Source organism: Stegodyphus dumicola, chromosome 4, assembly GCF_044657685.1.
Source record: "Stegodyphus dumicola isolate Sdum_Otavi_A_Nest chromosome 4, ASM4465768v1".
NCBI lineage: Eukaryota > Metazoa > Arthropoda > Arachnida > Araneae > Eresidae > Stegodyphus > Stegodyphus dumicola.
Genome location: NC_140771.1, coordinates 23,819,204 through 23,832,470, shown reverse-complemented (window position 1 = coordinate 23,832,470; position 13,267 = coordinate 23,819,204). Strand labels below are relative to the sequence as shown.

The following is a 13,267-nucleotide window of genomic DNA, read 5'->3' as shown; positions in this document are numbered from 1 at the left end:
AGCACCCGGAAAACAATGAAAATGAACTTCATAATCCAGTAAATTCAGCAATAAATATTCTTTTAAATATTTTATCATCGAATCTCCGATTATAAGTATTTTCATTTTTCCTGTTTGCTTAGACAAAGACATAATAAAAATAATAAAAATAATACAAATAACAAAATCAAATTAAGAATTAGCACGTGCAGAAAAAACACTCACCGACGAAAATGGCGGAATACGATTTCTATTTTTACTAGATTTACGTATTTGGCGCCAGGTCCAGTTTGGCGTGAAAAAGATAACCCTCCAACCAATCACAGCAAAGTACACTTTTCCGTAAACATTTGGCGTTTGGCTGTACATAATTGTTCAAACTCCTGGAAATACGCGCCCGGCGATCTGTGGGTCCTCTTCCTTGAGCATTATAGAAACATTATCACTTCTGAAATTTTCAGAAATTAATTGCAGTTTCATACATTCAAATTTAATTATCAAGTGAGAATCTTCTTTCAAGTAATCTTTTTCTTGGAAACAATCAAGAAATACTCGAATAAAAAAATATTTTCATTTGCAGTGAGTTTCCAGTGTCCTTTTTAAACCCATGAAGAAGAAGAAGTTGGAACTTATTATTAACTAAGTTTTGAAATCTGGCAGTCACTCTCACATTCTTAAATTTCATACGCCAGTTTGTCGTTGGTTGTGGTGTGTTACTGTGTGTATTGTGGAAAATCTTCGAAACTTAAGAATATAACGTAATTTTACAGAGAGGTGTTAATAAGCTGTTTTGCTGTATCATTATTAACTACACTCAGTAGTGAATTGAAGCTGATAAATTTTCTGTAATTATCTGTAACTTTTCGGATTTGTTTTATGTTTGACTCAAGGCGTCATTTAGATATGGAAGATTTTTTTCAGAGTGAGTTTTTTTTTCTTTTATCCTAATTAATGTAGCATATTTTATGCTGTAAAAATTCCTTTTGTAAATGATTTCGAATTGTTTTTTGAGGTAAAAGATTTTGTGTTTATCATATTTACAATTTAAATATTTTTTGTTTGAACATTTACGAAGTTTGTTTTTAGTTGAATTGTGTTTAAATTTTAAACTGGGCCTTTCTTTTATATAACTTATTGGATAATTTTGATGGTAAATTAATGCGAAAGTAATGCTAGTAAACCTACGATATTGTGAGCCTACAATTTTTGACGCGTTGTTTAGCTGCCATTTTACTGTTATCCGTCGGATGCTAATTAATACGTATCGCAGTTCTGGAGAATAAAGTTTTTCTTATTGTTATTATATGAAATATTTGACAATACCAGAAATACTGTATTCTGTCTCTTCTCCCCCCTGCAAATTGTAGCTAATAGTTAAAATCAGTGTGTCGTTTGCCCGAAGTATTTAAATTTTTCTAAGAATGCAGAATTTAGATTTGTGATCTACTATAATGAAAATTACTGTAGTGTTATAAAATACTTAATTTTATGTGATTGTAGTACGAGTTTGTGTTAAAATTTTAAACGTATAAATTTCATAATAAGGTGGCTTTATTTATTTCCTAGCAGAACTATTCTGTATTTTCTCATTTTCGAGAAGTGATAGAAAGCTCTCGTATGAAAATTAATTATTACGCACATTAATAAATTTTCCTCATATGTATAGTTGCCAATTTATCGTATTAATACTAAATTATGCAAGTAATGTTTTTCATCGCCTTAGATGCAAAATAAGGATTTATTATCAATTAACATGCTACTTTAATATTCTGAAGCTGCAGCTATAAGATTCTTGGTCTTAACATTAGTAGCAACTACAGTTTTTCCTACCATTTAATGGCACATGCAAGGTACTATAGATGTTACAGGAGCAAGTGGTATAAGCTTTGCTTTTCGTGACGATGAGTATCATTTTCTTCGTAGCCGCTATTGAAAATATTTCGATCTTCAAATTTACGAAATATAATATATAAAACATTAGTAAAAAAAGTGGTACAAATCGGTTTTATAGAAGCATGTAAATCAACTTTTGTGTTTTTCGAGGATCGAATGTTTCATCTGGAAATATACGGGAAATAGGAATGAAGCATGAAATATTTATGAATAATGAAATAATTTATAATTAATGAAAATATTTGTTATTAATGTGACATGTAACTTATATTTATATGTAACATGCTAGTATTTAATGCTCATATTTTGCTAGAGCTAGATTTTAATTGTAGTTTTGTATTTCTTTTTAGATACGAAAGCAAAATGGGGAGATAGTGATGTAAGTAGTTCATTTACATTTTACTATAAAGGTTCCTTTCTGAATTTTCATTTGTCTATAAATCTATCTTGTGCTGCATGTAATGATTGAAATGTTTGTATTTTTCTTTAAAAATGTTTTTTTTTTTAATCAAATACGTAGCGTATTCGGAAACTTAAGTACCGTTTCACTCTAGCGCCGTAGCAGCGCTGTGGTAGGCGTCCCGCGCATGCGCACTAGTCTTTCTTGTTCACTGACTTTCAATTGTCGCAATTTTGGTTGCTGTATGTTATGTTTTCCGTTTGCTGTGCACATTCAAAATCTTTTAAGACAATTAGCTCTCCCGCTGACTGTGAGATTCGTGCCGTGATTAAATTTTTGAACGCGAGGAATGTTAAACCGGCCAAAATTTATCGTCAAGTGACAGAAGTTCACGGTGAACACGCGATAAGTGATGGAATGGTGAGAAAGTGGGTAAGAATGTTTAATGCAAGTCGAAAAAATGTCCACGCCGAGGCTCGGAGTGGTCGGCCTTCTGTTGTCACCGATGATTTGGTAAGGAAAGTTGATGAAGCAATTCATGAGAACAGACGCTTCACAGTGACAACTCTTTCAGAGGCATTTCCACAAATTTCACGTACTGTTTTGTTCGAAATTGTGTCTGACCGAGCTTGGTGGCAAGCGCTTTGGATCTGACGATGGCACGAAAAATGCTGTGGAGTCGTGGTTATCGAAACTGGCGGGAAGTTTCTTTGACGATGGTATACAAAAACTGGTCACCCGCTATGACAAGTGTTTGATCATTGGCGGAAACTATGTTGAAAAATAGTTTAAGACATGTATTTTCATGTAAAAATAAAATTGGATTCGAAATTTTTTTCAAAACGGTACTTAGCCTCGTATATTGCAAAATAAAAGATGGTACTTAACCAATTCTTATAAAGATGGTGGTCAAAATGTAGAAACTAGTTTTTGAACTAATAATGACAGAACATGTAGGATTATGTGAGGAACTAATTTTTAATTTGATTATGCTAGTTTACACATATTAAATAAACTGAATTTTAAGGATTTTTAAAATTTGATATTGAATCTAGTATGGAATTAAAAAAAAAAATCTTTGTGAATTATGTCTGCTATTTTCTTTTCTACTTTAAGAGATTCTCAGTCTCTTAATTTATTTCCATCTTGATTATTAAGAATTTAGAAATTAATACTTGAAATAATGCATATTTTAAAGAAAAGTATGTGGGAAATATTTGCATTGAAATAGTGTTCTCATTTGAAATGTGTAATTTCTTATTTTTTTCAAACTTTTCATATCTAAGAAAACATGCCTTGCATTTATTACTGATTGTAAATTTTAAAGAAATCAAGAAAATAGTGTCGAAATAAATTTCATAAGGTAATTTTATCAAAAAATTGATTCCTTGTGTATGATTATAGCTGTTATCAATGTCAGTTACTACAGTTTCATTGATAATTTGCAGAAGTAATATTGTTAGTTTTGGTAAGTAATCTGCATTGTAGTTATCTTTGAATTTATTAGTTTTGGTAGATTTTTTATGGCTTTTAATGATCTTAAGATTGTAGTTTTATTAAAGCAGTTATGGATTTCAGAATAAATATCAGGGCAGTTAGATTTTTATTTGCTAATATATTGACCAGTATTAGTTTTGGACCACTTGCAGTATTTAAATATATTTATCCTGGAGTAATTTGATTTGATCATTGGTTTGTCTGTATGTAGATGTACCAAGTAGTTGTCTGGTTCATTGATCTTATATATAGAGAGAGAGAAGTGTACTGTAGTTTCAGAGAACTAGTTTTAAGTGGTATTTCAACTTTAAGTGCCTGTAAATTTTGAATTGTCTTCTGTTTGTCCATTGTCATATAATAAAATCTCAGCTATCCAGAAAGCCTGGAAAATGCCAAGTGCTTAATATGTGAAAATTCTATATATTGTAATTAAGCATATTAAAAATGCAGTTTCTAGTGAAAGCTAAATGAATGGATTTTGCAGTTTCAGCTAAAATGGGGGGGGGGGAGTCTCATTTGTTATCAGCTGGATTATCAGATATGAGATTTTGAAAAAGAGAAAAAAAATTTCAAACATAAAAGCTGATATATTTTTATGGGCTTTAGACATCTTAGCCTATTATGAAATCCCGTCAACACTGAAAGTTGATCAACTCTGAAATAAAGGTGCATATAGTATCCGTTGAAATACTTTTCTTGATGCCCATGATTCTGTAATTTTGTGAAAATTCTGCTTGCGGTTCCAATAGAGAATTTTTCTTTTTAATATGAGGAAAAACTGGTAAATAGTTAACTTATATTTTTCTTTATTAAAACTTTTTTCGAACGACAGCCACTGTTTTGTCTTTTTTCAAGATGGGCCATTCCTAAGGCAAGAAGTGGTGGCCATTTTTATTGTGGAGGTACTTAATAGTTGGCCATCATTACCTCCTGCGGAGGGATGGACATCGTACTCGGCTCTCCTAACCAGTATACCATTAATTGTCATGTCAGATTTTAATCTGAGATACACTTGATCTTAGCACCTGAAAAAGTAAAATGAAAACTATGAAAGGAATCGTTATTTTTAGAGAGAACAGGATAGCACCACTTGTCCAAATTCAGTAGGTTTTTTTTTTTTTTTTTTTTTTTTTTTTTTTGAGTTGAAGAAAAGACAAAAGCACATTTTTTAACTAAATGTTTCAATTTGTGAAGCACGGTAGGAAAAGGAGCTAAAACTGTCGCAGCTTTGCAATAACAGTCATTAGTGTGCACAAAATAATTCCATTAACAGACGATGGTGTCATGAAAATAAACGGTTGGCCAAATGAATAACGGTTCCCAGGTAACCATATAGGTGGCATCTCTATTAAAACTAAACTGGATTATCATAAAATTAAGAGAAAGACCTTATGATTGTATTATGTCATACTTATCCTTTTGTTGTAGCCTTGTATATGTTGTATGATGGCTTTACTAGTCTTTCATTTGCTTAAATTTTTGGAGAATATGTAGAATTTTTTAAAATATTCTGGTTAATTCAATGTCGAATAGTCGGGTTTTAAATGTATCTATAGTAATAGAAGATGATTTGGTTTTAGACCTGGAAACTACATAGTCTGATAAGAGACAGGTAACTGGTGATTAAGAGGGAAAGTGGTTACCCCTTTCTTCCCATTTTATGTATAGTTAGCTGGAAAAGGATGAGTATCTCTAAGGTTAAAAAAAAAAATGATACTCTTCTGTTTGAAGGCCGTAAATAAGTTGCAGCGAAAATATATGTGCAAAAGCGCCAAATCTTAGCAAATGCGCTCATTTAACAGTGCGTCAAATCTAGCGTACGCGCTGGTTTCAGATTGCGTATGTTTATATAATTCTATATTTCTTGAGACACCATTAAAATACTAGTTTAATTTTTAAATCCTTTTTTGATATCCTATGGATTTAACAATTTGGAAATTGCCCATGATGAAAAGTCGGCAATAAAATTTTGGGTAAAGTGCAGAATCACGCACTGCGTGACACGTTTTTAAGAATTGCACATACTTGCTATCCATGTGCACATCGACCTATTTTCACTTAAAAAAAAAATCCCAGAATTTCACAAAAATGGCACTGTGCATCCCCTTGAGTTTATCTATGTACACATCGACCTATTTTCATTTAAAAAGTACAATAAAATTAACAAAAATCCAATTGTTTTTACCATTTTAAAAAGCGGCATGAGCGATTCTGCACTTCTGAATTCCGATTCTGAATATCGGGGGAATGCAGCGGTGCGCAATGAATTGGAAGTTGATCTGTCAGCACTATCCTTATCTTCAGGGCAGATGTTTTCATTTTATTTGGCTTATAATTCCTTACTAAATGTAGTATTTCATCTCGATGTATTCCCTCTTTGATATGATTTAAATTTAATTCCTCGTCATTATAATTTGCTTCCGATAGTGAAGAAAGTGACACAGAGGTTGTTGAAAACGAAAAAATTTCGATTGACAAATTAGTCGGTATTCTCGACACAGCAATTATAGGACTTGAACAGCGGAACTTTGTAACTGAACAAGAAATTATGTCTGTTTATAGAATTAAAGAGAAAGTATTATCACATGAAACGAAGCAACTTAAAACAACTTACATTGAAAGAAATATTTAATAAAGTAAACAAATAAATATTAAGCCTTTTTTTTTTTTTTTTTTTTTTTTTGTAAATTTTGATACCCTTTAGATCATAATTTTTCTTTATTATCATAATTGTTCTTATGGTTTCATATTTTTAATTTTATAATTTCTGCATGCCATCTTACCAGATTTAAACTGATGATCTATAATCCGGAATTGCCGAAGTCCCGACGAGTCCGGATTAACGACTTTTGACTGTATTTTGTTTTGATTTAATTAAGATATGAAGTATTGTGATTTACTAAAAGATATAAAGTTTATTTTGATCAATTATAGCAGAGATGGAGTCGTAGAATCGAAATATGGACAAACATTGGCATGTCATTTCAGAGAAGTCAAATTTTTTGTCAAAATTCCTATATTGAACAGTGCTATACATTTGAGTTTCATCAATCAGCCCAGCAGATCGGAAGATATAGAACTGTCCCCCCACTTTTTCTTTTTTGCTAAGTGTACGTATGGGGGGAAGAAGACCATAAAATTTGGCATTATGAATTTTCTGAAACTCATTATTTCATCTGTTACTATTCCAAGTAGATTCCATATATTTGCAGAGTGGTTGCAGATTATTCAAATTTTCTTGTATTAGGCTTAAGAATTAAATAATGGCATGTAACTGGCAATGAATTAAAGCTTTGTGGTACCATTATTTAATATTTTTTTCCCAGAAGGGCTGTTAATTTCATTTTTGTATTTTGCGTTGGTTCACTATAAACAATCACTTTTTAAATAGTTGCCACCAAATATTAGAGCCCTATATTATATTTAAAGAAATTAAATTATGAAGAATCTGCGTAAATGTAAGTAATTGTCTCATATTGTTGATAAAACAATGGTATTGATTTATTTTTTTATTTATAACAACAAAAATCAGCGTTATATTTTCACATGGCTAGTTTCGATGGTTTTACTGAACCATCAACCTCAGCTGCGAAAGTGCAAATGAACGAGATAAGATATAGGTAAAATCATCGAAACTAGTCCTGTGAAAATTTGGAAAATATAACACTGGTTTTTGTTGTTTGACTTCTAAATTAATATTTGTTCGTCAGGCTATTGTATCTTAAAACAATGGTACCTTGAGCCATCAAATTTTGAATAACGTACGTCTTCACTTGAATATGGTCATTTGAAAACCTAAATTTAGAATTTGTTTTATTATCTATTTCATGTTTTGTATTTATGAGTTTTTGATTAAGAAACTCTGATTTTAAAGCGAGCAATGGCTTATTTTATTATTTTTTTCCATGTTGCTGCAAAAGAAATTAGTAAGGATTTTATTCTATACCAATTGTATAGGACATATTTGGTACCTGTATAGTAAATATTGTTACAGGATGAGCTTTTAAATATTAAACAAACAAAGCATGTTGTGCATCCCATCGAGCAGCACTTATCTTAAATTGGCTGTCTTATATGCAGTAATTGATTGTCATTGATTTCACTTCAGTGGAATTATTCATGAAATGAGTTATGAAATTTAGTTTTTCATGTAAAATTGAACCTAGGTATATAAAATCGGGATACTCTTTGCATTATCCGCCCAACCTTTTTGGCGACTAAATTTTCACCTGCACAACACATGGAAAACAGTAGCCATTTTAAGAAAAGGTACTTGCGTGTTATCACAACCACCTTAGCTGAAGCTGCCAATTTTGACAATCATTCACATAACCATTCTTTAAGCAATCATGTTCATAACAGTCGTTCACTCAAACCAAGGGTATCATATTCATGCACGTTCTTTTTATATTTCAAGTTCCAACTATTTTTATAAACAAATCGTGCAACTTATTGCCTTAAACCTAATTTTAAAAATATGAGCTTGACGAGATTGCAGTAAATATGTACAGTAATGCTGAATTTTACTCTACAATTTCTAAATGGGACAACAATGAGATGTGTTTATTACTTAGGTTTGAGTGATGCTGCGTCTGCAGTTCTCTGATCTCCCCCCCCCAATTGAAAGCATAGCTTATTTGGGCAGAAGAAAAGTGAAAAAAAAATAGAAGGATTTGGAGAAGAATGTGATTGTCAGTGTGTTGCATAATACATATTTATTAGGTTAATCTTTGGATTATGGTAACTTGGCGATTTTTGGCGAAAATTTGGCAACCAACCCTGCTACAGCAACCTTCTACTTTTTTTTTTGGCGCTATTTTGTCTTCACGAAGTAAAGACATGTTTTTTTTTTTTTTTTTTTTTTAATTTACTCAACATTTTTTCCAACAATCTGCTAGCCGAATTACGCTTATGCTAGAAATTTTATGGAACAAAAGTGCTTAATCATGACGAATATTAACTGCAAAATTGGGAGAAAGTGCAGAATCGCAAACTCCTTGCTGCGTTTTTCAGAATGGCACATACACGGTAACCATGTACACGTCGATCTATTTTTACTTAAAAAAAATCATCCCAGAATTGCACAAAAATGGCATTGCACACACTCTTTATCCATGTACACTGCTTTTTTCTCATAAATTAGAAAAATTTGCACAAAAATGCAGGAAAATTTTGTGAATCTTTAAAGTCGGTAAAAAGGACATATGTGAAATTACCTGATCGCCAAAAAGTATGTACCCTTTCCAAGGATGAACATTTGCACGTATAAAATAAATAAAATATCCAAAAACTTTTCAGTTAATCTTTGGATTATGGTAACTTGGCAATTTTTTTGTGAAAGTTTGGCGACCAACCCTGCTATAGTAAACTGCTAGTTTTTGTTTGGACGCCATTTTGTTTTCACAAAGTAAAGGCTTTTTTTTTCTCCCCTTCAACATTTTTTCCAGCTAGCCGAATTACACTTATGCTAGAACTTTTATGGAACAAAAGTGCTTAATCATTGCGAAATTGGGAGAAAGTGCAGAATCGCAAACTGCTTGCCGTGTTTTTAATAATTGCACATACACGGTATCCATGTACACGTTGTCCTATTTTCATTTAAAAAACAAAATCTCAGATTTGCACAAAAATGTCTTTGCGCACGCTCTTTATTTTATCCATGTACACTGCTAAAGTCCTAGCTAGTAACCTTTATCGCCTTACCAAAATGTCGCCAAACTACCTGTTACCATATTCCAAAGGTTAGCCAACTTTTCCCTGTAAATTATCTATTATAAACGTCACCTGCGAATTTATAACGCAAGCATTAAAAATGGTTGCAAATACTTAGTGTCAAATATTTAAATTATTTCGATGCACGTTTACTTCTACTGAAACATATTTCAAAATGCTACAAACATATAATTTACAAAATAACTATCATTTAATTAAAATATAATTAAATTAATTAAAAGAAAGTGCAGAATCGCAAACTCCTTGTCGCATTTTTAAGAATGGCACATACACGGTAACCATGTACACGTCGACCTATTTTCACTTAAAAAAAATCCTAGAATTGCACAAAAATGGCATTGCGCACACTCTTGACTTTATCCATGTACACTACTTTTTTCTCATAAATTTGAAAATTTTGTGAATCTTTAAAGTCTGTAAAAAGGACATATATGAAATTACCTGATCGCCAAAAAGTATATACCCTTTCCAAGGATGAACATTTGCACATATAAAATAAATAAAATGTCCAAAAACTTTTCCCTCTAAATTATCTATTATAAACGTCACCTGCGAATTTATAACGCAAACATTAAAAATGGTTGCAAATACTTAGTATCAAATATTTAAATTATTGCCATGCACGTTTACTTCTACTGAAATGTATTCCAAAATGCTACAAACATATAATTCACAAAATCACTATCATTTAATTAAAATATAATTAAATTAAAAAACACTACTTAAAATATAAATAAACACATACATTAAATGAATAAAAATTAGCTCACAATCCTAATTACTTTAAACTAATTCATTGCTAATAACAATTTTCCAATAATAGCATATTAATTTATTTATTCCTCATATTTAGAACAATGCATAAAAATAATATCCTCAAATGATTAAAAATACTAACTTACCTAATCTTCTTCAGAATCTCAATCGTATTCATTCGTATGTGCGCATGTTTCAGGATCTTTAAAATGATACTTATGGTTAACAGCAAGATGATGAAAACCTTCATCCTCCAAACAGGCATATGACTTCTAGCAATCAGATATTATTATTGTACCAGGTAGAATATACTGCTTAATAAAACTTAATAAGCAATCTTTACTTCTATCTCACACAACCTTCAAAAAACACTTATCACTACCCCTTTCAATCCCACTAAATACCCATTTCGAATTCACTTTAGATAGGGCCATGGGATCCAAAAATTAAATAACACTGTTTCACACAAAACAAAATGAAGCTAAATACAAAATGCTATAAAGTACTGCAGATATTTTTCCATATTCCCCTCTTTTTCTGATTAAAGAACTGTGATTCGTCCATATATGTCACATGACATATGTCATGATCTCTCATTTCTCTCAGACAAAATAATCCGTAATTGGAACTGGGTATTTCTCACATTATTGCCAAAGTCCTAGGTAGTAACCTTTATCGCCTACCAAAATTTTGCCAAACTGCCTGTTGCCATATTCCAAAGATTAGCCATTTATTAATTAAAATCTGTATTTTAAATTGCTGAAGTATGTTTTCTTTAATCTATGCCAACTTACAATAAATATTGCTAGTTTAAGAATTTGGAAAAAAAAAAAAAAAAACCTAAGATTTTGGATTTTAAATTACTTCCAAAGGTGTGCTTTTAACATTTTGTGTATTACCTTTATTTATTAAATATCATGTTCTTTACACATGAACCATAAAAATGTTTTTTTCTGGATAATATTGCTATTGCTCGCTTTGAAATCCTCAAGTTTGTTAATTAAAAAAATTGTTAAAGTTTTACAAAATATGAAATCGATAATGAAACAAATTCCAGATTTAAAATCTGGGCTTCCAGATGCCCGTATTCGCAGGAGGATTACTTTATTCCAAATTTGTTGACTCTTGGTACCGTTGCTTTATCACAATGCGAGAAACATACATACATTTATACAAATTCTTCATTATTTGATTTCTGAAATATAATACAGAGCACTAATATTTGGTGGCAACAGTTTGAAAAATGAAGCAGACATTCAGAGTAACCAGAGTGAATTAAAAAAAAGTGAAAACTGCCAATTGGCACCCAAGAAGTAATTTTTGCTCTTTAATCTGTACAAAATCACCAAGATAGTTGCATCAGTATATGAATCTAATAAAATTGCAGCATGCTGAAAATTACATAAAACAATACAAATTAACTAAATTTAATAAAACACAACTTGTTATTTCCTTGGTCTTCTCCCTGTGTTTCAAAAAAGGGGAGATCAGAATTGTAGAACAAACTGGCACTGTTACATATGTTTTAAATTAATATTGAGCTGTTCTAACTTCAGAAAAATTTTTAAAGAACTTCACAAATTAATTCCATTGAATTTGCATTCCTGCACTCTTGTAGTAGGCAAAAAGCCATATTTCTGGGAGGGGATGTAACTTTCATTATCAGGCAATTCATTTAAAAAAACATTAACTCAAATTTCAAAACCGCACAAATTACTAGATAGATGGTGCACTGGTGTAATGTCAGCCATTAGTGCATTGTCAGATCAATACATTTTTGCTGAATTCTGGCTTACCTTCTTTGGTGATACAGCACTTTGTCCAATGATTCTTGTAAAGTTTGGGTGGACAATGCAAGAGAACCAAAACCTCTTCTCTCTCTCTCTCTCTCTTTTTTTTTTTTTTTTTTTTTAAGTGAATAAAGTAGCAGTTCTTAAAAAAGTAAATTTGTCATTCTGAAAGTATTTTTGAAATTTTTATAGCATGTATTCATTTTCTAACATACTAAAAATTTTATTAGGAAGAGACATCTGGAAAAGAACAAAGAACTACAAACCAGTTTTTGCTGTTCTGTGATTTAATTCTGAAATATGAAAAATACAAACCTCATAAAGAAGTAAGATGCATTACTGTAATTTTTGTATGATTTTATTTCCTAAAATTTGTATTTTCTTATTTTATAAGAAAATTGGTATATTATAGTTCATCACTTTTTCTATTGTATTTTGTACTTAAGTTTGCTAATTTAAAAAGGAATTTGTTAAATTAAGTATTTTAGCAAAATATTTTTACATGAAATTTTTTATGTTGTGGTTTTAAAATTATTGGTTTTGAATTCCTGTATGTAATTTTATAAAGTTAAATATATTGTAGTTATTAATATGTATCTGGCTGTCTTTCACAAGAATTACTATCTTTACTAGAAATGCTTACTATTATAAGGTCCCAATCACATTATGTTTCAGCTGTGCGGGGCTTGATGTCGAAAGGGACAATTCTCAGAACCCGCACAATTCCAGGAAACACACGTAGCTAGATTGTAATTCTCACTTACTACAAAGACTTAAAACGTCAAACAGTAATCGATTATCGCTTAAATCGGGATCACGTGATCCTTCAGAAGCAGAACTTTCGTCTGATTGGTTGTCTCTGCCCGGGACCCGAGACATTTTCGGTGAGGTTTGAAAAAATCCCACGTAACCGCAACATTTCTTCCGTAGCTACGCGGGACTTCCCGTCGGGCGGGCTCTTTTTTTCTAAGTCCCACCTAGCAGGGACTGTAGCCATGTGTGATAACCTCTTAACAGACCTTACTCATTTCAAATAAGGATGAGCCAAGTGAAAAATGGTGGTAGTCGTGTGTTTTCAGCAAATGTTGGTCACAAGAAAGACAAAATAATGTTATAATGAGTATTTTACTGTAACCAAAAATAATATAGATTTATAAATATATATATTCCAAATGCATTATAAAGTGCATCAAGATGGCAAATTTGAAATTCTTCAATA

The 13,267-nt window shown here is 31.2% G+C and overlaps 1 protein-coding gene across 2 annotated transcripts in view; it reads left to right on the top strand.

Moving 5' to 3' along the window:
- The first annotated feature begins 654 nt into the window (after nucleotides 1–654).
- The window catches only part of LOC118186594 (uncharacterized), a 29,363-nt gene continuing 16,750 nt past the window's right edge, over nucleotides 655–13,267 (top strand). The window contains exons 1-3 of one of the 2 annotated variants that reach the window (XM_035356704.2): nucleotides 655–901; nucleotides 2,223–2,251; nucleotides 12,279–12,374. In XM_035356704.2, the coding sequence (XP_035212595.1) occupies nucleotides 856–901; nucleotides 2,223–2,251; nucleotides 12,279–12,374 (171 nt within the window). In that variant the 5' untranslated portion in view covers nucleotides 655–855. The remainder of the gene's footprint in view (nucleotides 902–2,222; nucleotides 2,252–12,278; nucleotides 12,375–13,267) is intronic. The other variant, XM_035356705.2, reaches the window with a different exon arrangement.